The sequence below is a fragment of the Selaginella moellendorffii genome, unplaced genomic scaffold (genome assembly GCF_000143415.4).
Source record: "Selaginella moellendorffii unplaced genomic scaffold, v1.0 SELMOscaffold_96, whole genome shotgun sequence".
Taxonomy (NCBI): Eukaryota; Viridiplantae; Streptophyta; class Lycopodiopsida; order Selaginellales; family Selaginellaceae; genus Selaginella; species Selaginella moellendorffii.
The window spans coordinates 561,099-584,693 of NW_003314357.1; the positions used below are offsets into that span (position 1 = coordinate 561,099).

General features: G+C 45.6%; 6 protein-coding genes across 8 annotated transcripts; 4 read left to right on the forward strand and 2 right to left on the reverse strand.

The window, feature by feature from the left end:
- Positions 1 to 3,766: 3,766 nt before the first annotated feature.
- Positions 3,767 to 4,209, reverse strand: LOC9650459 (U6 snRNA-associated Sm-like protein LSm6). Its single transcript, XM_002989320.2, has 3 exons — positions 4,077 to 4,209; positions 3,910 to 4,023; positions 3,767 to 3,842 (listed from the first exon to the last, which is right to left on the reverse strand). The coding sequence occupies exons 1-3, from the start codon at positions 4,186 to 4,188 to the stop codon at positions 3,805 to 3,807; spliced, it is 264 nt and encodes an 87-aa protein (XP_002989366.1). The 5' UTR covers positions 4,189 to 4,209; the 3' UTR covers positions 3,767 to 3,804.
- Positions 4,210 to 4,259: 50 nt separating this feature from the next.
- Positions 4,260 to 7,662, forward strand: LOC9650710 (mechanosensitive ion channel protein 4). Of its 2 annotated transcripts, XM_024663027.1 has the most exons (10): positions 4,260 to 5,371; positions 5,433 to 5,606; positions 5,672 to 5,878; positions 5,989 to 6,204; positions 6,260 to 6,397; positions 6,445 to 6,687; positions 6,754 to 6,969; positions 7,027 to 7,058; positions 7,122 to 7,398; positions 7,466 to 7,662. In XM_024663027.1, exons 1-10 carry the CDS (start codon positions 4,508 to 4,510, stop codon positions 7,616 to 7,618), a joined length of 2,520 nt encoding a protein of 839 aa, XP_024518795.1. In that variant the 5' UTR covers positions 4,260 to 4,507; the 3' UTR covers positions 7,619 to 7,662. The 2 variants fall into 2 exon arrangements, with proteins under 2 accessions (XP_024518795.1, XP_024518794.1); XM_024663026.1 differs by having other exon boundaries at positions 7,122 to 7,662.
- Positions 7,663 to 9,920: 2,258 nt separating this feature from the next.
- On the forward strand, positions 9,921 to 10,923 carry LOC9650711. Its single transcript, XM_024663028.1, has 4 exons — positions 9,921 to 10,065; positions 10,124 to 10,265; positions 10,316 to 10,493; positions 10,575 to 10,923. The coding sequence occupies exons 1-4, from the start codon at positions 9,944 to 9,946 to the stop codon at positions 10,898 to 10,900; spliced, it is 768 nt and encodes a 255-aa protein (XP_024518796.1). The 5' UTR covers positions 9,921 to 9,943; the 3' UTR covers positions 10,901 to 10,923.
- Positions 10,924 to 12,370: 1,447 nt separating this feature from the next.
- On the reverse strand, positions 12,371 to 12,996 carry LOC9650461. Of its 2 annotated transcripts, XM_024663029.1 has the most exons (4): positions 12,772 to 12,996; positions 12,667 to 12,710; positions 12,536 to 12,608; positions 12,371 to 12,474 (listed from the first exon to the last, which is right to left on the reverse strand). In XM_024663029.1, exons 1-3 carry the CDS (start codon positions 12,981 to 12,983, stop codon positions 12,544 to 12,546), a joined length of 321 nt encoding a protein of 106 aa, XP_024518797.1. In that variant the 5' UTR covers positions 12,984 to 12,996; the 3' UTR covers positions 12,371 to 12,474; positions 12,536 to 12,543. The 2 variants fall into 2 exon arrangements, with proteins under 2 accessions (XP_024518797.1, XP_002989368.2); XM_002989322.2 differs by lacking the exon at positions 12,371 to 12,474 and having other exon boundaries at positions 12,504 to 12,608.
- A 75-nt stretch (positions 12,997 to 13,071) lies between these two features.
- Positions 13,072 to 16,207, forward strand: LOC9650712 (fumarate hydratase 1, mitochondrial). The gene is made up of 16 exons (XM_002989281.2): positions 13,072 to 13,248; positions 13,299 to 13,416; positions 13,489 to 13,638; positions 13,698 to 13,808; positions 13,871 to 13,954; positions 14,010 to 14,159; positions 14,208 to 14,257; positions 14,308 to 14,389; positions 14,443 to 14,537; positions 14,588 to 14,654; positions 14,707 to 14,757; positions 14,812 to 14,907; positions 14,963 to 15,091; positions 15,139 to 15,204; positions 15,273 to 15,596; positions 15,679 to 16,207. The coding sequence occupies exons 1-16, from the start codon at positions 13,118 to 13,120 to the stop codon at positions 16,105 to 16,107; spliced, it is 2,133 nt and encodes a 710-aa protein (XP_002989327.2). The 5' UTR covers positions 13,072 to 13,117; the 3' UTR covers positions 16,108 to 16,207.
- A 673-nt stretch (positions 16,208 to 16,880) lies between these two features.
- On the forward strand, positions 16,881 to 19,197 carry LOC9650462 (abscisic acid 8'-hydroxylase 1). The gene is made up of 10 exons (XM_024663076.1): positions 16,881 to 17,143; positions 17,194 to 17,503; positions 17,566 to 17,721; positions 17,777 to 18,037; positions 18,099 to 18,188; positions 18,258 to 18,336; positions 18,398 to 18,504; positions 18,559 to 18,677; positions 18,755 to 18,844; positions 19,092 to 19,197. The coding sequence occupies exons 1-10, from the start codon at positions 16,881 to 16,883 to the stop codon at positions 19,195 to 19,197; spliced, it is 1,581 nt and encodes a 526-aa protein (XP_024518844.1).
- Positions 19,198 to 23,595: the final 4,398 nt, after the last annotated feature.

Genomic DNA, 23,595 nt, shown 5'->3' on the forward strand with positions numbered 1-23,595 from the left:
GTAAGTGGACATAAATGTTTGATAGTACCTTTTTAGTATTGGGCACAATTTGCCCATCTGGGTCTAAGTGTTAATGAGGAAAGGTTTGTTATTCGAGAAAGCTGAAATGTCAAATATTATATAAGATCACCTTTCATATTTGAGACATTTGCAAATTATTATTAGCAAAGAATCATGATGACAATTAATATGGTTGACAACCCTTTTCTAGATGTCACAATAATTTTTCACAAGATGATTTATAATGTATCATTGCCAGAGGTCCATATCATAGATTGCACCACCATTCTCAACCTTGAGGCTATCCAGCCATCTTCCTCAAACCATTTTCCATTCTCACACCACATTCCCATCCGGACGTTAGAGATGAGAGGCATCTTTAATTGTCCCTGAGGAGTGTTTAGATTTGGGATTTTGGTTTAGATATAATTTTTGCATCGTCTAGATCTAGCTTTTTCCATTTTTTTTCTTTTGTTCTTTCTTTTCACTTTAGATTCAGTCACACATTCCTAATCGGAGTCACAAATTCCTTTAATAGTATGGTTGCTTGAGACTAAGGTGGTAGAGCTCAATGTCATCAATTTTTCTGACACTGACTGGACAACATAAAAAACTCTTCCCACGCCCCTGTTCTTCATAACTTGATTGGGATCAACCAAAAATATATTACAGCAGAGATTCCCAAGATTCTATTTTATAAAATACTGTTGCAAACGGGTTAGAGATTCAGACATACTCACTTCTACAGCAAGTAGACAGGAGCTTTATAGTAGACCTAAGGAGGATTTTTAGCATGCTTTTATGTTAACACTACTAATTAATATTAGCGTATTTACCAAGTAGTAATAAACATGTAAAGAAACTAATATTATATTTCTTAGTCTCATAATATCCATATACTATATAAATGCATGTTAGTTTTACTAAAGACCATAAATTAAAGTAGTTCCATAATAGAGGAATTATTTTCATTTACTGAAAAAGTTAATTAAATTTTTTAAAATTATTATTTATAAAAATATAATTACTAAATTAATAGTAATGTAAAAATTAGAAATATGTGATTAGTTCCATAATTGACTACATTATTAAATTATTTATATAATGAATTAAATATTTTTACTTTATATCTACTCTTAGTTCCCTTATTCATAAAACATAAGCCACTTAGTTGTTTGAGTATCAGGTTTAAAAACTTTAATCCTTGCACAAAATTTAGTATATCACTAAATTTGAAATATAATATTTATAGACTTTTTATGAATATTTTTAAAAATAAAATAATTTTTTTAAAAAAAATGTATATTTTAAAATAATAAAGACTAAAAATAACATTTATTATGCTAGTAATATATATTGAAAATAATAAATTTCTGTAAATAATAAAAAAGGACAGTTTAATAGAGTATCTATCAGGGTTTAAATATAGAATAAAAAGACCCATCAATAAGAATGCACACCCCTTTTTAATTAGTTAAAGGGTTTTAATTTTCATTGTAAATTTATGTATTGTAAACAACTAAAGTGAATAACATTTAGATTTTTCATAGTTAGGGTTAAATATTTTTTAATTTAAATTATACATCTTCTAATTGGAGAGTTTATATATGGTATTAGAGGGGTAATTATAACTACATTGGTTATTACCAACTATAAAAGTTAATATTTATTAAGAATTTAAAGGTCTTAGAAGCCATTAAATTAGACTATAAGTTACTTATTAAAATTATTAAAATTAAATTCACGATTTATCTATACTTTATTTAAAACAATTTATAACAAAAATTTCAATTCTATAAAATTAGTTAGGTATTAAAAGTATCTATTCTTAGCTTTGTAAATTACTATCAACATAAAATTTGACTTTTTTACTAACTTAGTAAGACTCTTAAGTAATATTAACTTATATGATTTAATTATACATATATATATTATGATATATATATATATATTTATATATCTATAATTCAAGAAGATGTGGAATATATATTTTTTTTTTCTTTTTGTTCAGTCATTAGAATTTTCTAGTTATTTAGAAATATCATCAAACTCTTTTCTACTCATTTTGTTTTCAATATATTAAAATTAATAATTTTATTTAGCACATAATCTGAAATTTAAATAATAAGCCAATTATATTATCAACAAAGCTGGATTGAATCTGAGACATCCATATATTTAAGTCTTTATATATAAATCAGCGATATAATGAAATTGATTAGACCAAAACAATTTTAGTTTTTAAGTTTATTAAATAAAATATTTATAAAGCTTTATTTCAAACTTGGTATTGTTAATTAATATTATTGTGGTTTTAAATTAACTAATTAAATCACATTGTGTTAAATTTAATATAACACTAGTGTGAAGAACTTAATATTTATTAATAAGAAATTATTTTATTGAAAATAGAAGAAGATGTGACACATTTCTAATCTAGATTAATGAAATACCAAATACCAACACATGTCAGTTTATTAATCTACTACAAGGCTTTCCATAGAACTTGATTCTTCCAATAAATAATAATATTTCCATGGTTACTAACAGTTAATGTTGTTAATATTTTGCATGAAGGTTGTGGTATACAATACTTATTACTAGCCCAATAAGTCCTACTTTGATCATAGTTATTATCTTCCTTGGTAACAAAATTTCCATCCTTTTGTAGATGTGCATAACAACTTGGGCTGGGTTTATGCTTATGTTTGCTAATCCAAAGTGGGATACTATATCCAATTCTATACAACCTTAATTTGCAATCACTCCCCAATGTTAGCCTGAATTTTTTATTTGGCGAGGTTAAACTATTGTCAATTTGAATATAAGAGCCAACTATATCAGCTTTTTGACCAATAAGTATAGTTGAAAATGCCCAACAATTTTCATGTTGACTTGTTATATGCCAAGGGATTAAAGTCTGTTCTTGTACTTTAGATTTGTAGGATTTAGTAAAATTTACATGCATTAGCATATTCTGGGGAAGCTTGGGGAGTGGTATTGTTATCTCATAATCCATCATAAGATTGAGAAATACAACACGAATTTCTCCACAGAAAGATATCCCAAATATATCTGATGCAGCTCTTGCTCGAACAAATCTTAGAAGACTTTCAAAAATGGTGTGCAGCTCATCACCTTGAAAGCCTATTGGACTTGTTGGATCAGTAGTGCAAGCATATGGTATAAGACTTTCTTGACCAATGACTCCAGGATCTAAAACGTATAAATTTACAGTGATCCTAAACCCTGATCTGCGGAAATCAATATTTATAGTTCGTAATGTAGATGAATATGTTTCACCATCAAGAAATTGTGAGGAAATATATTCTTGGATGTGCCCCAAAATGCGTGTAAAGAGATTTATATTGATAGCATTGGGATTTTTAGCATAGATTACAGTAGGCTCATTAGCTGGAACAGGAATAGGGGGAATAGGAGGTGTTGCAAATATAAATAGTATATTTAATAAACAAAAAGAGAAAAAAGTAGGAAACAATATTAATCCCATCTTGTAGAATGTTCATGTTTCTTTTGGACTACCATTTATTTAGGCAAAGTAAATTATTTTTAATCCATAGAAAAAGATTACCTAAATACGACAATATGCAATATTATTTTCTGGGCCGTCGATGGCTGTGTTTCACATAGTCGTGATATGTAGTTGTTCTTTCGTAAATTGGCCGCTAGTGACAGACCAGTCTCCACCTGTAGGTTGCAAATCCAAAGCTTGTCTGGAGTGCCTTGTGAGCCAAATTGCAACAAAGGAGCGAGAAAAAAGAATTCTATGCATCATCGTCTCTCTTAAGAAATCACCTTCTTTGAGGTACTGATATACAAAACTGGCATGAAGAGAAGAATGATCAAATAGAGAAGAGACATCGAAAGAGAAAGAGCACTACTCCATACCATTGTTCCCACGGATGAAAGCGTCGCCATACTTGTTCTTGAGCTGCCCATTGACGTACTCCTCGGTCTGCTCCATGGCGATGTTCATGTACCCATCCAGGCACGCCAGAATCCCTGCGCGGGCACTGTCTACTTAGATTTCTCTAGGCTGCCAATGGATCCATTACCTCGATAATCGACGCCGGAATTGAGCTTAACGACCACCGGGCGGCCCTTGATCGAGCGCAGGAAATCCGTGGGCGTCTTGGCGGAGCCAGCGCCAATGCCACTCCCGCTCATTCTTACCCTAGAAAAGCCCTAAACCTCTTTATCCTAAGGGCTCTTAAAGAAAACTTTAGGGCAAGAAGAGGGGAATGGAATGGAATGGCGCGCGTCCTCCATCCGAGCGCTACGCAGCAAGAATCCATGGCGCTGTTGGAAGATCCAGCGAGGTATGGAGTAGCTAGCGCTACCGAGAATCTCTCCTTGCCACGTCAGCCAAGAAGAAACGCAAGACTCTTGACCTTTCATAGCCCCCCGGCGGCAGGGGAGATGAAAGGTTTGGATGATCTCACCATGAAAGGTGAGAATGTCCGGCTAGGTGTTGCTCTTCGCGGCGATGGCAGGACGTCACCATGCCGAGGAAATAGATACGCTCATCAGTGAGGTGACCATCGACGACGACGATGAAGAAGGTGATTTCCATCGCCACCACCAGCGCCACCGCCATCGCCACCACCAGGTCCAGGACATCCAAGTCTCCCAGGGAGATCGAGATGGAGCTCCTCCTCCTCCTCCAGCTCAAGTCACCAAGTCGCAAGCTACGCTTCCTCCCTTGGCCTCGATCGTGGCTAGCTCGGCTTCAGAGATGTCCACGCAAATGTCAGCGTCCGCGAGGGTGGATTACAGGTCCCGGAGGCCATCGCTCATCACCGTGACAGTCCCGGTTCCACTCACGCCGGAGCTCTCCACCACGGACAACTGCAAGACCTCTCGTGTGGACAGCTATGGAAACGAGAGCGACAGTGACAACGATCCCACGACGCCGCCGCTCATGCGCAGGATCGCTCCAAAATCCAACTTTGGGAGGTCGAGAACACGGCTGCTGGATCCTCCGCCCATGACTCCCGCGATCCGGAACCAGATCACTTCCACTCTCAAGAGCCGGAAGTTTGAAGGTGACGACGTGAGGTTCTCGCCGCCAAAGACACCCGGCTCCGCAAAGTCGATATCTTTCGAGGATGATCAGGATCCCCTGGACGACGACTCCATACCCGGCGATAAGAATCTCAACAAGGGCGAGAGCGAGTGGCTCTACTGGATCCAGTGGGTCTCGCTCTTGATCCTCACTGCCTTGCTCGTATGCTCGCTCAAGATCGAGGAGATTGAAGGGAAGAGTTGGCTGCAACTTAGTCTCTGGAGGTGGCAAGCGCTTGCGCTCGTTGTTATCTCGGGCCGACTTATTGCAAGCTGGATCGTCAAGGTAGGCTCTCTTTCGATTGATTTTTCTGGCTTGGATCTGACGGATTTTGTCTCTCTGGAAGCTTTTTGTAGCACTGATAGAGAGGCGTTTTCTCTTCAAGAAACGAGTGCTCTACTTCGTATACGGCTTGCGGAAGGCTGTGAAGAATTGCATCTGGATTGGCCTGACTCTCGGGGTCTGGGAAGTGATTTTCAACGGACGAGAGGATACGAAAACCGTGAGGATCGTTACGAAGGTAGGATTTCCAAGTTTTTCTTTCTGTAATCACCAGGACATAGCCTGTTTGGTGTGATCATGCAGGTGCTGTGGTGTTTGCTCACTGGCTCTATTTCATGGATGTTGAAGGTGCTGATCTTGAAGGTTGCAGCAAATAGTTTTCACAGATCGGCGTATTTTGAGAGAATACAGGACTGCATTTTCAGCCAGTATCTCCTGGAAACACTTTCAGCTCCCCCAGCGCATGGTTGTTTGCTTGACTCTTCAAATCCCGCAAGGCCTCCAGCAGTGGTAAGTTTTCCCTTTTTTCTCCGATGTTGCTTGTCAAAGTTTTTCATTTGTCTGTTGGTTTTTTCTTGATGAGTTTGAGTTTTCATTTTATAGCTGATTTTTCTTGCCAGCCGCATGAGCAGGATTCTGCGAGCCCTTCTCAGTGGGCTTTCGCTAAAGGAGATGTCGAAAACCCCGTACAAACACCCTCCAAGTCGGCGAAAAGGAGGCTCGGTCTCTCATTTTTTTCAGCCACGCCTAAAAAGAAGCCAGAAACGCCTGTTCCTCTGATCGCGAAGAGTCCCGTTCCGATAGAGCAGAACAGGTTGCAGCAGTTGACATCACAAGTAAGCTAAAACGATTTTCATGTTTTCTTGTTTGGCTAAACTTTGTTTCTCACAGACGGTGTCCGCTTGGACACTCCGAAGGCTAATGAAGACGATCCGAAGCAAAAACATGACGACTTACTCGTCCATGCTCTCCCAAAACGGGGAAACCGAAATCGACAGCGAGATTGAGGCAAGGTCGGCCGCCAAAAAGGTATCGTACGATTGAAACTCAATTTTTCTGAAACGTTTTCGTGGCAGATTTTTTTTAACATGGCGAGGCCTGGGCAAAAGTACCTGACACTCAGGGACTTCTTGTATTTTCTGCCAGAGGAACAGGCAGCAAGGGCCTTTTCTCTTTTCGAGATCACAGACCAGGGGCATATTTCCAAAAAGGCGCTCGTGAAATGGGTCGTCAGTGTCTACAAGGAGCGTAGGGCTCTTGCGCTCACTTTGAGTGACAACAAAACCGTTGTTGCAAAGCTCCATCGAGTTTTTGATTTCGTAAGTCGATCGATTCTTCTTTCTTCTTCTCCATTTGTTCTAACGTTTTCTTCTTTATCTTTGCAGGTGTTGGTGGTGGTGCTTTTTATAATTTGGTTACTTATTCTCGGAGTAGACACCTCCAAGCTGCTGGTGTTCTTCTCCTCCATTTTCATACCTTCTGTTTTTGTTTTCGGCAACATGGCGAAGGGGACGTTCGAAGCGTTGATATTTCTGTTTATTGTGCATCCTTACGACGTTGGAGATCGAGTATGTGTCGATGGCCAGACTTTGTTGGTCGAGGTATTCGTTTTCCAACTTCTTTTCTTAACATTTTACGAAAAGAAAAAGTTTTTGCAGGAAATGAATGTGCTCAACACAATTTTTCTCACGTACGTATTCTGTCGCTTTATCCTTGAAGTGTGATTGAATTTTGCTTCTGCTTTTCGCCGCAGAGGCTCGAACGAGAAGATTTACTATCCGACCTCGGTTCTCGCATCCAAGCCTCTGTCAAACTTCCATCGCAGCCCTGACCAGTGGGACGCGATCGAGTTCCAAGTTAGCGCCAACACTCCGGTTGAGAAGCTCGGTTTCCTGAAGGACAGGATGCAACGCTACATCGAAAGCCTTCCTCAGTTTTGGTATCCTGACTTTCGGATCGTCTGCAAGGACATCGAGAACAGCAACAGGATGAGGATGGCACTTTGGATGCAGCATCACCTCAACTTCCAGGTCCTCTATCCCGGTTTTACTTTTGTCCCCTCTCTTTCTCTAAGCAAACTCTTTTCTATCACTCCAGGAAGGTGGCGAGCGATTCCAAAGGCGCAGCAATATGCTTCTATACATGCGGCAACAAATGGAGGATCTTGGCATATCGTATCAGCTTCCACGGCAAGAAATAGTGGTGACTGGCTTCCCTTTGCGTGACTTGCCAACACCGGTGTTGGCCTAGAAAAGATTTTGCCTCCGCGGTTTTAAAGGGTATGTGTTGGATTTTAGAAGTCCTTCTGCCGGTTGCTTGGTTTGAGCTGCTCCTTAAGTCTCACGAACTCGGACAGGCCCATCTCGATGGCTTTGATGCTCAGCTCCCTGCCCTCGGCGTTGCTCATCGTTTTGTCATCTCCATACGTCATGCGACGCTCGTCCAGCAGCAGCTTCCGGCGGTAGAACACCTTGTAGCAGCGGCGGAGCGTGATGATCACGATGAGAGGGAACGAGATAGCGCAGACGACGACGAAGATCCACAGTATCTGGGACTTGTAGATGGACTCGCCCTCGACGATGAAGACGCTGCGGAGCTGGGTGCCGAAGGTGTTCACCTTGACATCGTTGGTGAAGAGCGACCAGGTGTGGTACGACTCCGAGCGCTTGGACTCGCTCAGGATCATGGCGAAGATGGGGGCGTACAGGATCATCCCAAACGCGACGTTCATGGCGGCCAGCCCCGAGAACTTGAGGACCTTGAGGTTCTCGTGCTTCTTCGGGTAGACGAAGCGGGCCAGGTACTCGAGCTCCAGGTTGGTGCATGGCACGGTGGCGGTCACCACCGAGACCGCAGCGGTGACGAGCGCCGCCCAGGCCGTGAAGAGATCCGTGGAAGGCCCCCGGTCCATGTTGAAGGCGGTGTTGTGCTCGTCCGCGTAGGCCGTGACCGTGTCATTGAACATCACGTTGAGGAGATCGGTGTCGAGAGCAGTGATATCACACCTGGGAACGCTGGTGTTCAAGGCGATGGTGATGTTGCAGCGCCGGAGATACGACAGACTCTTCTCCACCACGTCCGAGCCGAGGCCGTAGAAGCAGAAGCTCCCGTTCGGACGTCCCAGCTCGAGCTCCTCCGTCCGGAAACCGCTCGTGTCCTCCCAGATGCTGTTCGAGAGATCGAAGCCGTTGTGACGGACGCTGTAGATGGCGGCCTTCGTCCGGCCGCTGGTGTTGCATGGAGCTCCAGGCGCGGTGTCGTTCACGAGCTCGAACGAGTCCGTTAAGTTTTTGGTGGAGGTCCGGCCATGGAGGTAGCTGTAGGCGAGCTGGAAGTTGGAGAGGGCGATGGCAACCTTGTTCCCGCGGCAGGGGGTGTCGGCGTAGCTCCCCAGCGTGAAGTTGGTGCAATAGTAGCGCCTCTCGGTGGCGGAGAAGGCGCAGCCGCGGAACTCGTCGAGGTTCTTGGTGAGAACCGGCGCGGTGGAGCACTCGTGGAGTGGACGCCGGGTATAAGGCCAGGTGATCTCGTGGGGCTGGTTCTGGAGCACCACCAGCATCCGCGTCTGGTTGAGCCCCTCCTTGAGGCTCTGGACGAGCTCGTAGCAGATCCCCGGAGGAACTTTGTAGGCCGCGTCCAGGGGTGATCGTCCGATGGCGATGGCTTCGTTGCACTGCTCCAGGCCTTCGCGCACCACCCGGAGGTGCAGTTTTGACCGGTTCGTGGCGACGAGCCGGGTCCTGTTGATGATGTCCGAGGTGCTGCTGCTGAGTAAGACTGGAGTCACAGAGGAGGAGACAGCGAAGAACAATTGCTGCCACAAGGTACCGTAGTTGAGCTTGGTGGGCGACTGACCATCGCCACCACCACCACCTTGCAGGAGGATCACCGGCGCGACGATGTCGCAGTCCGCGGTGATGCAGTTGTACATGAGCACCCAAGTTGTCATCCGGATCCTCCCGGTCCCGGGGCGGCCAGTCTCGGTGGTGTACTCGGCCACCGCGGCTTCTCGGGTCGCGGCCAGGCCGCCTCGTCGCAGGAGCTCGAGCTCTTGGTCGGGGCCCCAGGAGGAGTTTGGCAGGATCCCGGCGGCGGGGGGGCCGAGCAGCAGGAATCGCCACAGCGCCTCCGGGTGCCAGTCCACGTTTGAGAGCTGCCACCATGTAGAGGACTGCTGGAGGTTGCGGCTGAGCTGCGTGATGGCCGCGAGGCTCTTGGTCACCTCGGACAGCTTACCTCGGATCGTCCACAAGTCCAGGGAGTGCGCCGCCAGGATTCCTCCATCGCCGCCGCCGCCGCCGGCGGGAGATCTTTGGCTTCCTTCCAGGAGCAGTAGCAGCAGGAGCAATGGCAGAGAAATCCGGGCATTTGGGAGCATTGGCGAGGAAGCAATTTGCGAGCGAAACAAGGAAAGAATGCTTGACACAGTGCGATCCTACATGGTTCTCGAAAGAACACGACTGTCTCGCTTTACAATAAAGAAAAGACTCGAATCACTGCCATTACGACAGGGAATTTTAAAAAAGAGAGAAACATTCTATTTTTCTGACGTCAGCCCTAGATTGGCTTCTCACCATGGATCTGACGTGGCAGGCGCAGGGTTTAGGGTTTATGCGGGGAATGAACCGAGCAGCGGCTTTTCTCCGGGCCAGGTGCGAGAGGGCGCGGGAATCTGCGTCTCTGTTCGTCAAGGCTAGGTTAGATCCATTCCAGTGGAGTCTCGGTTGAGGGATTGATCGGTTGATCGATTGGCAGGAAGAAGAATGCGAGGAAAGCGCAGCGCATCGGGAGGAAGATCATGCACTATTTGCGCACCGATTTCAAGGAGATTGCTTGGCCCTCCTCGCTTCCCAATCCTCCCGGCCGGCCTCGGCGCCAGAGATTCTTCGCCAAAGAGGTAGTAGGCCTACATTCTTTGAGCTCTTTTCAAAATAATTTCTCTTCTAGACTTTGAGAGAGGCATGGAAGCTCTACAAGAAGTCGTGGACGTCCGATTTCGAGATCTATGGCGTGGTGGTGAAATCTTCCAAGAAGAAAGAAGCCGCTGGAGGTGGTGCTGCCGCTGGCCCTTCTCGTGGAACCACACCACAGGATGAAAAGTTTCCATCGATTTACGAGGAACTCGGTACGCAAACAAAAGAAAAATGGATCGATCTTAGCAAAGTTTGATCTCACACTTCTCTTCTTTTCTTCTTCTTTTTTCCAGAAGCAGCAGTCAAGCTTGGAGGAGAGCACGTCAAGCCGGCGCTCCAGCGGATCTACATGACCCGAGCAACCGTGTACCGCGACGCCGTGCGGAGTTTCATCGATGGATACAAGCAAGGCATCCGTGAGTCTGCCGAGAAGAGCACCGCCGACGACAAAGCCACGGAACAAGTCGTCAACGAAGCCAAGCGAGCTGCCGAAGAAGCTGCAAAGTCTCAGAGGCAGTACGCCGCTCCATCGTCTTCGCCTTCTTCGTCATCTTCTTCACGTCCGCCAGAGGAAGGCGAGAAAGGCGAGAAGAAAAGCTCGGCAGCCGACGCCGGGTGATGACTCGTCTTCCGTAACGCATAACCGAACTGGGAGCGTAGAGTCGCGACTCTTCGCGTTCAACTGACCCATTGCGCTGCGCGAGACGAAGGATTTCTAAAACTCCAGGCTCCAGTTTACGCTGGGAATGGGATCCAAGCATGGAAAGTGTTGAGCAGCAGCAGCGAGTTGATCATCCTGGCCGGGAAGATCCATCACTGGTAGCACCAACAGCAGCAGCAGCTAGTGCTAGTTCCAGCAGTTCTTCCACTTCTTCTTCGGCAACTCCGGCTCATCATCCACAGCTCAAGTCAGCCCTCAAGGCCTATCGACCATCTCCACTCCGGCGGCCATCCAATCCTCCGCCACCAATGATCATCGAAGGCCCTACTCCGAAGAACGCCGACGATGCCGATCACACTTGCGACGACTTCCAGCTGCTGTGGGAGAAGGATCCAAATCTCCGGACTCCAACTTTGACGCCAGCCCCGGACGGCGCTTCTTCAGCTCCTCCTCCAGTGGCAAAGTCCGTGTCTTTCAAGGACAAGAAGTCGGCCCAGTGCATGATCTACGTCGAGCCGGAGGAGCTCCACGATGAAAACTCGCGAGACGACAGCCACACCTTTGATAACTTCGATCGGCTGTGGGAGAAGGACCCGGACCTCGCTGGCGGAGACGTTTCTTTCCATGCAGTGCCGAGCAAAATCGTCCACCAGCTGCAAGAGCCGGGCACTCCAGTCAGCGAGCTTCTCAAAATCAATCCCTGCGACATGATCCAGAAGCACGTTGTCACTGTTGTGAACTCCACAGCCTCGTCTTCAGCACCGTCGGGTTCTTCCTCATCGTCGTCCGAGAGCCGGCTTTGCAAGTCCAACGTGGTGTATGATCCCCTGGCCCAGAGAGACCGGAGGCTGTCGTTCGAGTTCTCGTATGACATCCGGAGCCAGAACGAGGAGGATGGCACTGCTGACAAGACGATCCGGAACGCTGGAGTGGTGGTACGCTGCGACGTCCAGGTCCAAGTAGTCCTCAAGGTGGAGCCTATGCAAGACCCGGAGAGGAAGTTCCTGTTTCTCTTCCATCACAACGTCAGGGTCTTCTCCGACTTCAAGCTGGAGAGTGAGGCCAGCGTCGTCCAAGACTCGACCATGGAGGTGGCGGATTCACTGCCGGACGAGTTCTCCTCTCCTGCCGAGCCCGGAGTTGAGATCACTCACTACAGAGTGACGCATCATCTGGTGGTGCTGCATAGATGGGCTCTGGCGACCACTCCGAAAGCCGTGTTGCAGCGAAGAATGTCGGCATCGACGTCCCAGTCGCTGGCTCACCAGGAGTACTTCCAGCTCCAGGAGCAGCAGCTGGTGATGGACGATGAGAGGCGGCACGAGAGCGACGAAGGTGAAGGCAGTGGTGCGATGAGACGGACCCGGTCATCTAGGCGTCGGTCTCTGCAAAGATCGAACTCAAAGTAACGAATCGGACTGAAAGAAAGGAGTGAAGGAATCTTGTTTTTTTGAAGCTACTCCATACCTTGGATGATCTTTCCATGGAAAAGTATCGAAGATCAATGCAAACTACTCCCACTTTCTTCGACCCTTTGGAGTGAATCCCTTGAACAAGCTGAGAAAACGAGAGGGAAAACCAAGATTTGCTTACTATGGAAACTAGAGCTCTAGAGTTTTCGGTGCCACCGCTTGGAGTAAAGGCGTTGCTGCTACTCTAGCCCACACTGCAAGAAGCACGAAACTTTAGAAAATCCACGCTCTGGAAATTTGTTTCGTCCTTACCACACATGAACGCTCCAAGCATTGCTCCAGCCTCGAATCCAAAACTGAAAAGAAAGAAAGCGGATCAATCGACTGGAGGATGAAAATGCTGCTGCTGTTGCTTACCGCGGCTTGAAGAATCCTCGATCTTGCACATTTTCTTCTTCTTCTTCAACCTCGCGCTCAATTTCCTGGAGCGATGGAGCGGCGGCGTCGGTGCAGTAGCCCTGGCGCTGCTTGTGACGGGGATTGCTCTTGCAGATCACGTAGAGGCGGCGGCCACGCCGCACGGAAATGCAAGCATCGCACAGCTTCTTCACGGACGCGCGGACTTTCATCGCAGAACCCTAAATAAACCCTACCTTTTTGAGATTTTAAAGTTCTTCCATTTTCTCATTTGGAATTTCATCCGGCCAATCAGCGGCAAGAAAAATAGGGTTAGGGTTTCGCTTTCGCTCCCGCGACCGCAGCTATGATAGGCGCTGTGGTGAGGGCGTCGCGGACTCGCAATGTCACTCGTGTGCTACTCCGGAATTTATCATCGTTCCGGGAAGAAGTGGATCCCATGAATCCCAGCAAAAAGCTCCAGATTCCAGCTGACAGGTGAAAATCAATCATTCCGAGTGAATTTTGGATCCATTGCGGTCGTCCAGGTTGTGGTCAGCTCAAACTCAGCTCTCGCTCCAGAATTTCCAGATTGGCGGCGAAAGAGAGCGGATGCCACTGGCGCTGGTGCGCGCTTTTGGCATTCTCAAGATGTGCGCTGCAAAGGTTTGCTACTTTTTCTTTGTTCTTCTTTTTTGGCTTTTCAAACTGTGAGGCTTCAAAGTCTTTGTCTATCAGGTGAATGTCGCGGATGGTTTGGATCCCAAGATCGCAAACGCGATCGTTCAAGCGGCACACGAAGTCGCACAAGGCGAACACGATAATGAGTTCCCGCTCGTGGTGTGGCAAACTGGCAGTGGGACGCAGTCAAATATGAACGCCAATGAAGTAAGACATTCCTTTCGTTTCCGTTTTTGATAGAAGAAAGGAAGAACTTTGGTGTCTAGGTGATTGCAAACCGCGCAGCTGTGATCCTCGGGGAGCAACCCGGTAAAAAGTTTGTGCATCCCAACGACCACGTAAACAGAGGCCAGTCTTCAAACGACACTTTTCCTACTGTAAGTTTGAAGTTTGTCTTACGTTTCGCTTCAAGAAAATGAGATTTTAATCGTGCACTCAGGTCATGCACATAGCAGCTGTAAGAGAGATTCACAGCAAGCTGCTCCCGAGCCTTCGAGAGCTGTACAAGACTTTACGTGCCAAGGTATCTATTTATCATTGTTTGAAACTCTACAGTAATTTGGTTACCTTTTCCTCAGGAGTTTGAGTTTCACGATATCGTGAAAATCGGCCGAACTCATCTACAGGACGCTGTTCCTTTGACCCTCGGCCATGAGTTTAGCGGATATGCAACGCAACTTAAGTACGGGATCAGGCGCATCAAGGCTGCCCTCCCGCGACTGTACCAGGTAGGAGCGCGCTCGTACTTCTGATTGCTCTCTAAATTCTTGTGGCAGCTTGCCCAAGGTGGAACTGCCGTGGGAACTGGCCTCAACACTAAGAAAGGGTACGTGCTTCTACGTCCATGCTGCCAATGACGTTGCTTGCTTTCCTCAGGTTTGACAAGAGGATTGCTAGCGCTGTTGCGGAGGTGACTGGGCTCCCCTTTGTCACCGCTCCAAACAAGTTCGAAGCTCTGGTAAGTGTTTTGCTTGTGCGTGAAAGCGTTCCGCTATATGATGTATGTTGCAGGCTACACATGATGCATGCGTGGAAGCCAGCGGTGCGCTTAACACTATCGCGGTCTCGCTTATGAAAATCGCGTGGGATATCGGCATGCTTGGAAGGTGAGAGAGAGCTTTGGTAAGAATTGTGGATTTACTTTCGGAATGTTTAGTGGGCCTCGGTGCGGATTGGGAGAGCTAAAGCTCCCGGAGAACGAACCTGGAAGCAGCATTATGCCGGTATATGTTGTTTTTTTGAAAATTTTCCCTGTTTCATAGATGTTTTCTTCAGGGAAAAGTCAATCCTACGCAGTGCGAAGCGTTGAGGATGGTTTGCGCTCAGGTATTCCCCGGTGATAACTTCGGTCTTGCGATTGTTATCGTGCCTTTTCTGTAGGTGATGGGTAACCACCACGCAATTTCCATTGGTGGGTCGAATGGCAATTTTGAGCTCAACGTGTTCAAGCCATTGATCGCGAAATGTCTTCTTCATGTACTCTCACTGCCAACTTCTACCTTCTTTTATGCTAATGGTGTTGTTATGGCAGTCCATCCAATTGCTTGGAGATGCCGTCGATTCTTTCAACAGGAAATGTGTGATGGGGATTGAAGCCGATAGAGAAAGAATTGCGAAGCATTTGAGTGAATCGCTCATGCTCGTTACAGCCTTGAATCCGGTAATATCTGCTGCGCTTTCTGTGTTGTCGCTGACCATCTCTTGCAGAAAATCGGGTACGACAAAGCTGCTCTAATCGCTAAAACAGCTCACAAAGACGGAACCAGTTTGAAGGTAAGACTTTGAAAAAGAGAACTCCAGTTCCAATCTAAAGAAGTTCTCTTTCTCTTGCTCTCGCTCAGGAGGCTTGCCTGAAACTCAATGCCCTGACGGAGGCAGAGTTTGACGAGATCGTTGTCCCGGAGAAGATGGTTGCCACGGAACCTCCCATGCCGATCTCATGCACAACGCTAGTGGGAGGAGTTTATCGCAATGGCACGGTGCTCGCTGTGGATGGCCGCGCGCTGGTCAAGTTGCCGATGAACGAGGAAGGAGAAATCGACTTGGCCGCGGTCGAAAGCATGGATCCCGAGGAACTCGTCAAGAACCATGTCTTGTCCGAGGATTTCCAAAAGATATTCAGCCTCAAGAACACCGCATTCGCGTTCAGCGGTGCTAAACACGAGGTTTGGTTTGAGTCCTGTTTTTCCTGTTTTTTTCTTTGCTTTTGTTCTTGGCTGACGTGAGTTATTATTCTCTTCTATCCAGGCAGAGGACTTTTTCAGTGATGCCCAAGGAAAGATGCCTGACGCCGACGGTGTTGATCTGGCCGATCATGCTGCAAAGTTCTTCACCATGAAACAGGCGGACGATGTCACCTTGATCATCGCGGGGCAGGGCAAAGTTTACGTGGTAGCGCCTCTGTCGACGCAGCTGGGACCAAAGTGCTGGACGTTTAGTCCCCACGATTGGAAGGTGGTGGGCAGTGGTAGGAGCGTCGCGAGCGAGGTATTCAAGGGTGACAAGTACGAGCAGATGGACAGGGAAAAGGTTTTCGAAGATATCTGCAAGGTGATTGATCACGCCGCTACCAAAGACAAGCTCACGGGCCCAAACATCTTTGCCTTGTTCTCGGAGAAGAGCCAGAGGGTGATGATGGGTCGGGTGGACGGCCAGGTGAAGATTATAAGCTCATGACAAAATTTTCTTCTTTTTTTTTCCAGCGGAATAATCAAGGAATACTAAAGTTATAGATGGAAATAATAAACTTCTTAATTCAGCCCTTTTTAGCTATAAATACAGTGTCAGGGCATAGGATTAAACGAAGCTAGTTGTTTTTCATGGCTATGGCGAATCGGTTGGCGATGAGGAAGGAGAGGGAGAGGAGAACGGAGGAGCGGAGGAAGCTGGAGAGGGCGCATAACTGGGAGGACGGCACTGATCCATGGGAGGACGAGGTCTTCTACAACGAGCGGATCAGGAATCTGTCCAAGAGAGTGACGAAAGCGCAGATCGATGCGGTCACGGCCAATTCGAGCCCAGATCACGCACGCATTCTTCGGGAGTGGTGCGAGCAGATGGATGCCCGCCTTGCTTCTAAAGGGGAGTGGCAGCCCCTTGGCGAGACTTCTAAGAATTCTTAGAATATCGACTGAAACTTTTACTGTAGTGGTAAGATCAACTAGAGCTGTCAGAGTGGTCTTGGTCTATTGTTGCATGACCAGCAATGCATTGCCTTGGAATGCAAGTGGAAATCGAGTGTTGAAAGTGGATGTTGGAGCTTGTTCCACGACAATTCAAGCGACTGGAGGGAGCCTTTTCAATCTGGGAAGAGCCAGAAAGACTCAATAATACGCGAAAGTGATCGACTCTAATAAAGAATAGGTTAACATACATCGACAAAAACTACTGAGAATCATGAACATGAAATGTTCTATGGCAGAGGAATTCACATAAAACTGAGTGCACACATGGGCTATGGGCTGTGTGCTCTCTCAGAACTCGTGCAAAGAAGTGCTTCGTCCCTTCTCGCAGCTATGGAGCTTATCCTGCAGTCCTGGAATGCTCTTTACTTCCTCGTGTTTCTACTCTCTTTGTGGCTGATCTCCCGCAAGTTCTACAAACCATCCACGATCAAACTCCCACCGGGAAGCCATGGCTGGCCCCTTGTCGGAGAATCTCTCTCTTTCTTTCGGGAATCCCCTCTAGACTTCCTCACTACTCGACGCAAGAGGTTCTGCTTTGCCTTTCGCTTAGATCTTGATAACCATACGATATCTACAGATTTGGAGGTGTTTTCTCAAGTAACTTGCTTGGATCTCCTACCATCGTCGCTACAACGGTTGAGGCGGCCAAGTTCTTCCTCAGCTGCGCTGACTGTGGCCCCTCGGGCTTGTTTAGACGATTGATTGGGCCGAAAATTATTTCCGAAACCATCGGGAGTGAGCATGCGCTCTACCGGAGAATTGTGCTGGGGATGATGGTTCCAGAGACGCTCAAGCACCATGTGGAGACGATTGATAACTTGGCTCAGGAGATTCTGGAGTCGTGGGGGTCGAAGAAGACGGTAACGGTGATGGAAGAAACTCTCAAGGTTTGATCACATTGCATGCCGGGTTGATGCTTGATCTGATTATATACATTTGACTTTGCCAGTTTAGCTATTGCGCGGTGATTGGATTCGTGTGCCAGAAACTCCTGCCTTCCACTCCGGAGATGATCGATCTCATGCGAGACGTCCAAGCCTTGGTGACAGGAATGCTCCAGTTTCCAATCGACATACCCTTCACACCTTATCGCAAAGCATTGCAGGTTTTTGACTTATATTATTTGTGGTTTTGATCTTTCTAGTTCTTGATTCGATCAGGCCAGGGCGAGGCTCCACACGTTCTTGGATGGGCTCATCAACGAGAGAAGGGCGCTATTAGGTGCCAAGGGCGAGAGGCACAAAGACGCGCTGGACGAGTTCATCATGCACAAAGATGACAAGGTTGGAATCCTCTCAAATCAACAAGTGGAAGACAATCTCACGGCACTGCTGTTGGGAGGCCACGATACCACAGCTCTTGCTCTTTTGTGGCTGATCAAGTACTTACATGAGAACCCACAAGCTTTCAGGGAAGTAGAGGTAACCATTTCCATTGTCATTAGTAGAGTGTTATTACTGTTTAAATTTGTCCTATTCCCAGGAGGAGCAAAGGAGAATCTTTGTCAAGAAAGGCTCCAGAAAGTATAAGCTAACTTGGGAAGACACAAAACAGATGTTAGCCACTTTAAGGGTTGTACTACACATTTTCTTATATTAAATTTGAGTTTTTTTTTTGTTCTTTTTTGTTCGTTTTTTGCAGGCTGTCGATGAGACTCTGAGGCTTTCTAATATTGTTGGGATGGTAACACGTAAAATCACCAAGGACATCAGCTACAATGGTTTGATTACAAGTGATTGAAGCTAATTCCAATTGTTATCTACTTTCATGGTGTTACACAGGTTATACCTTGCCCAAGGATTGGCAGGTTCAAGTTCATATGTCAGCAATCCATTTAGATGAGAGTATTTACCCCAATGCAACAAAATTTGATCCATCCAGATTTGAAGTATGGCATTTGTCATGTTTATACTGACCAAGCCTTTTTATTTTCTTCCATCAGGTCCCAGCTAAAACTGGCACATTTATTCCATTTAGCTATGGACAGAGGATATGCCCAGGAAGTGCACTTGTTAAGTTAGAGCTATGCGTTTTCATACACAGGCTTATCACAAAATACAGGTATTTCCTTTTCCTCCTCTTTTTTTGTTGCCCTTTGTCTTTCAAAAATTCTAACAAATTGTAATTTTTGAATGAAGATGGGAGCCAGTGAATCCGACTAGTACAATAAGCTACTGGCCAATGCCCAGAGTGAAAGATGGATACCTCATACGAGCTATGTCCATCCAGTAAATAAATAACAAGAAATAGCTGATATTTAGGCAGGGCTTGATCGCATGCCGGATGTGTTTAGGGAATGCAATGCGAGTTTAGGCACAGTAAGGTCGCGAGATTAAATCCCCGCGACTCAGGAACTCACCCGTGTCATCCCGTGAGTTCTCAGGGTTTTTCTCGAGAGACACAATGGTCTTTCTTTGAGAGATAGAATGGTGTTTTTCTTTCTTTGCTGATAACTTGGCATTCGATATCTCGCAGCCTCTGGAAGTGTCTGAGGAGGAGAATCCCAGCTCCAATTCTCGAGTCCCCTGTTACTTCTACAGAGAAGCGGCCCGGACGAGCATCCACACCAAGTCCAGGTTGAAACTCCGGAAGAACACGACCACGAGTGGCCGATGGGAGGCAGCTCCCCCGACTTCGACGACGTAGATCCCGGAGCCCAGCAGGACTTCTACTCGGACGATGGTCGATCCAGTAAATGGCTACGAGCGAGGAGCTTTCCAAAACGGCACCAGCGCTGGCACACGGGACAGCTTCAACGAGTACAAGCCTTACGATCCATCGTATCAACCGTCGCTCCCTTATGACTGCATGATCAGCTCGTCCAGAGCAGCGGATTGATCCCGAGTTGGAAGCTCTTCTCATGGCCAGGAACTTGGAGGGACTAAACCGAGGGAGGCTCGAGGACCGGCTGGTGTTTCCGAGAGGGAACCACAAGAGCCTCTTTGCCGGGAACCGCCTAGAACTTTTCAACGGCATCAGCTTCAAGTTTCTCAACCATCAGCTTCAAGTTTCTCAGCGAGATTGTAGTTGACAACCTCGAGTTGGGAGCGTAGAGCTGAACTCTCCCTGAAACTTGTTTGAAGAGAGATCCAAGTAAGCCAAGCTAGTGAAGGAACTTCACTGTTCAGGGCTACTGAAGATTAATTAATTAATGACTAACTAGCAGGGATCCCAGCTCCGCTGGAAAAAAGTAAAGAATGTTTTCAATATGAAAAAATGCAATCATACATACTTTGGGTTAGAACAACACATTTAAAAAAAATAAAATAATAGAACAATGACTTATGATGTTCGTCACTGCACAGAAACTTTGCAGGTGCAAAATGCAGCTTCAGCACTTGCATCCACTCTAGCCGTGTCAAAGAGGGGAAGAAATTATTGGCAAAGATCCTGGGATTATCCTTTTCTAAGTTTGGTAGTTGACAATTTGTCAAAAAAGAATGGGAGAGTCTCTCTTTGCATTCTCCCCACCACCAGTAAGTCTTTTAGCAATTCAATGAGCTCTTCATTAGTCTTTGCAACTAAGTTGATTAAGAATACCTTCAAAACCAAGAGAAAGAGTATACATCTATAAGTTCAATTACCAGATTCTGGCAACCAGCTCTGGACTCTCAAGAATCTAGAAAAAAAAAACCTTCACTTACTTCTGTTGTCACTACTCCTGTAAAGGGTCATAGTCTAAACTCCAATCATGAAATTAAGAAGTTCTTTGATGCAACTTGTCTGATCAGAAAACATTAGAAGAGGATTGTTATGGCCCAAGTGTTGTCGAAGTTGGGCGGCTCAGAAAGGTTGCACAAGTCACTTAGTTCCGGAGGTAGATCCTCTTGTTATATGGCACCACAAACACAATGGTCATCTGGATGCTTGTCTTACTCTTTGCATTTTTTTTGAACAATGCTTCAAGGTACAACTGGAGAAATTTGCTAGAGATGCTCATCTTATACATATTATATGTTATGTAAATCTGTCTATTCTTTAATTCTTTTAAAGGCATCTCGTTTGTTCTCACTCATCACGTACTATTGATGATGGAAGTGAGGCATGGGAGGCCACTATGTGTAGCTCCAAGACATGTGTCATACTAACCTTCCCTAAGTTGCATGAGTAGTTGATGTTTCACATATATCTTAGTATTATCTGGTGCACTGAAACAAAGTGGCATTGACAATGAGGTAGCCAATGAACTTACATGTGACTTAAGTTGTGTAGACCGGGAAAAAATGGTGAAAGAAATCTATCCAAGAGCTTTTAACTCACGATCCAATTTTAACAGCAATCCAGGTGGCTTGAAGTACTTGTTTGTTGTGATCACAACTTTCTCAAGCAGAGAATTTGAATTATCTGAGAAGAATCTGAGTAGTCATCTGGCTTGATGGGACAACACATTTGCAGTTGAAAATAACAGGAACAAATGTGATGAATTTAACTATGTTCTATGCCTCGTAGATCTTATTAGTGAAGCCCTCTAAAGCAAGGCCAAGGCCTATTCTCTGTGTTGTATTTATCCTGAAATCCTGACATAAGAACAAAGTCAGATTCCAAAAACTTTTACTGAGTTTGACACGGCAGCATTGTTTTCTACACGCCTGGGAGTGACCCTCTCCTTCTCTAAGCCACACATCCACCAGGCTCCCACACAACTTAAGCACCATGGAGAGGCTTATGGCAAAACCATCACAAACAAACAACTCCAGAACCACCTCCTTGCCAATCCCAGCATCAGTGACATCTATGACACAGCACTGTGGCAAGCCATCTTGTCAAAGCTGGCTGAGAATCCACCAAGTTTCCACATTTCATGTACATGCCTTGTTTATCAATTTTTCTTATACTATATACCATTGGATGCATTAGAATCAATTTTGGCTTGTCTTTACGAATGTTAACAGTTAGAATGAACACTACATTACTGAAATCAATGCCATGAACCACTAAAATAGTGACTCGTCTTTTAAATCTGCTATGTAAACCTGTGAAAAAAAAACTAAAGAAACTACCTGATGCAAACACAGAGTGCAGCTTGTTTTGTATCAGCTTAAGTTCTTATTCCTCATCATACCACGGGTCTGCTGCTCACACCACTCTGATAACCGAGCCCAGTGATCGATCTCTCCAAGAACATCCTCTTGTTAAATCCATCAAACTCGCAGTTTCCACCTGTGAGTAGAATCATCCCATCCATAACTCGGCTGACGAGTTAGTTTGGCACTCTCCTCATGGCAATGGATGCCATTTCTCCCACTTCTACCTGATCTACAGGCTGGAAGAATATCTCTGAATCGTTCCACACCAAGTACTATTTGGTAGTCCTTCTCAGTAAGAGGCCGTTGTATTACAAACTCTGGCACTATTTCCTGCAGTCCGGGTGGTGGTGCTGAAGTATATGAAAGATCAATTTCCTGGAAGTAAAGCAGTTAGAAAGGGAAAAGAAAAGTAGTGACGAAAGTGATATACCTTGAGTTTCGAGGTTAGACGACTGAGTTCTGCTTCATCTTCATCTACATCTTCTTCTACTTCTTCTTTGTAGTCTCTGTCCATTTGCTTGTACATATGCCAGTCCTCATCATTCATGCCAAAAGTATCTTCGTCCAAAGGTTGCTTGCATTAAGAGTTTCATTTGTTCTCTCTACACGGCAGTCAGCCTTTCACTTTTGACCGTGAGTCTGCAACTACAGTACCATGGCCGTTGGTTGTGCAAACTTTCTGCTGTTTTCTTTGGTCTACCTTTGTTGAAACTTCACAATGCCTGGCCTTCAACTCCTCTAGATACTTCTCCAGGTTTTCCTATGATGAGAAAGAGTTGTAAATATTTAGAAAGAAAAAGATGTAAAAGATGTACAAGCGATACTCTTCTTCCATTTGTTGCTTGTGCTCTCTCTGCAGGGACTCTTCTTAACATCTTTGCCTTGCTCGAATGTGTCTATCAAGTGCACGATCCCGATTTTTTGGGTTTTCTGCCAGTGGTGCTGTTGTTTTTAAAAAAATCTTTGCTTTCTTTTTCGCTTCAATTGCCAATGCCAAGCACACAACAGCTGACAAAAAGAAAATTTGATATACACAACTGTTCCTTGAATAAAAGGCTTTCTGCATTTTCGAGCAGAGGGTACTTTTGTGATGCTAGAATGTCACCACTATTCACTATCTTTTAACACCTTAATGCTTTCTCCGTTAGCTTTACATATACTACTTCAATCAGTCTAGATCCCGAAAAAGGTTCTTCAAGTATTCCGCCTCATTTTCTAAATAAATAAGCTTTGAGGATAGTTTTGCTGCTGCCATTTCTTGAAGCCGCTATCACTGCTTTTCTCTCAAAGCTGCCAGTTCATCCTCCCCAGGCTGCTCTTTTTCAGGTGGCAGTATCCATGGCACCTACCACCATCTCGTTTTCACTAATGCCTAGGGAGATTATAACTGATGAAATAAATTGCTACAACATTGACACACCGAACTGCTTACCTAAAATAGTTTTAGCTCTGCAGTATAGTCAACTGTAATGCAGCTATTCTCTGTTTTTCAAAAACCACATGTGGTAGTTATGCTATATTCAATCAAATCGCTATGGACTTACAGATATTGAAGGCACAAAAAGCACTTTAGATAATCAGAGACATGAAAGCCTCCTACCGATTTTCTGCAGCATACTTCCATAATAGGCTCCTTAATAGATATCTGACACAATACGAGTTTTGAACTTACAACAAAAGCAAAAACTAACAGAGAAACCATCAGTGTATTGGTATAATATGAGTTGTAGCAAACAAGTATACCATCAGAATTGCACGTGTGTGTGTGCATGCACTCACACACACACACACACACATACACACACACACACACACACACACAGAGAGAGAGCACGCACCTGTCCAGTCAATTACAGTGTCAATCCATAAGGGTGCGAGAACTGGATTGCTGGCCGCGATGGTGGCAAAATCCAGCACCGCCGGCTTGATCCCTGCGATCCAATATTTGGACT

What these genes read in the sequence shown, in the direction of transcription:
- LOC9650461 (XM_024663029.1), bottom strand. Translation starts at nt 12,983, where the DNA reads ATGAAAGTCCGCGCGTCCGTGAAGAAGCTGTGCGATGCTTGCATTTCC. An exon ending in CGAGGATTCTTCAAGCCGCG is followed by an intron (nt 12,711 to 12,771) that starts GTAAGCAACAGC and finishes CTTTCTTTTCAG; the next exon opens with TTTTGGATTCGAGGCTGGAG. An exon ending in GCTTGGAGCGTTCATGTGTG is followed by an intron (nt 12,609 to 12,666) that starts GTAAGGACGAAA and finishes TGCTTCTTGCAG; the next exon opens with TGTGGGCTAGAGTAGCAGCA.
- LOC9650711 (XM_024663028.1), top strand. Translation starts at nt 9,944, where the DNA reads ATGGATCTGACGTGGCAGGCGCAGGGTTTAGGGTTTATGCGGGGAATG. An exon ending in AGAGATTCTTCGCCAAAGAG is followed by an intron (nt 10,266 to 10,315) that starts GTAGTAGGCCTA and finishes TTTCTCTTCTAG; the next exon opens with ACTTTGAGAGAGGCATGGAA. An exon ending in ATCGATTTACGAGGAACTCG is followed by an intron (nt 10,494 to 10,574) that starts GTACGCAAACAA and finishes TCTTTTTTCCAG; the next exon opens with AAGCAGCAGTCAAGCTTGGA.
- LOC9650459 (XM_002989320.2), bottom strand. Translation starts at nt 4,188, where the DNA reads ATGAGCGGGAGTGGCATTGGCGCTGGCTCCGCCAAGACGCCCACGGAT. An exon ending in TTCCGGCGTCGATTATCGAG is followed by an intron (nt 4,024 to 4,076) that starts GTAATGGATCCA and finishes GTGCCCGCGCAG; the next exon opens with GGATTCTGGCGTGCCTGGAT. An exon ending in TTTCATCCGTGGGAACAATG is followed by an intron (nt 3,843 to 3,909) that starts GTATGGAGTAGT and finishes TCTTCATGCCAG; the next exon opens with TTTTGTATATCAGTACCTCA.
- LOC9650712 (XM_002989281.2), top strand. Translation starts at nt 13,118, where the DNA reads ATGATAGGCGCTGTGGTGAGGGCGTCGCGGACTCGCAATGTCACTCGT. An exon ending in CAAATATGAACGCCAATGAA is followed by an intron (nt 13,639 to 13,697) that starts GTAAGACATTCC and finishes TTTGGTGTCTAG; the next exon opens with GTGATTGCAAACCGCGCAGC. An exon ending in CAAACGACACTTTTCCTACT is followed by an intron (nt 13,809 to 13,870) that starts GTAAGTTTGAAG and finishes TCGTGCACTCAG; the next exon opens with GTCATGCACATAGCAGCTGT.
- LOC9650462 (XM_024663076.1), top strand. Translation starts at nt 16,881, where the DNA reads ATGGGCTATGGGCTGTGTGCTCTCTCAGAACTCGTGCAAAGAAGTGCT. An exon ending in AAGCTTTCAGGGAAGTAGAG is followed by an intron (nt 18,038 to 18,098) that starts GTAACCATTTCC and finishes TCCTATTCCCAG; the next exon opens with GAGGAGCAAAGGAGAATCTT. An exon ending in AGGCTTATCACAAAATACAG is followed by an intron (nt 18,678 to 18,754) that starts GTATTTCCTTTT and finishes TTTTGAATGAAG; the next exon opens with ATGGGAGCCAGTGAATCCGA.
- LOC9650710 (XM_024663026.1), top strand. Translation starts at nt 4,508, where the DNA reads ATGGCAGGACGTCACCATGCCGAGGAAATAGATACGCTCATCAGTGAG. An exon ending in TCCATCGAGTTTTTGATTTC is followed by an intron (nt 6,688 to 6,753) that starts GTAAGTCGATCG and finishes TTATCTTTGCAG; the next exon opens with GTGTTGGTGGTGGTGCTTTT. An exon ending in GCCAGACTTTGTTGGTCGAG is followed by an intron (nt 6,970 to 7,026) that starts GTATTCGTTTTC and finishes AAGTTTTTGCAG; the next exon opens with GAAATGAATGTGCTCAACAC.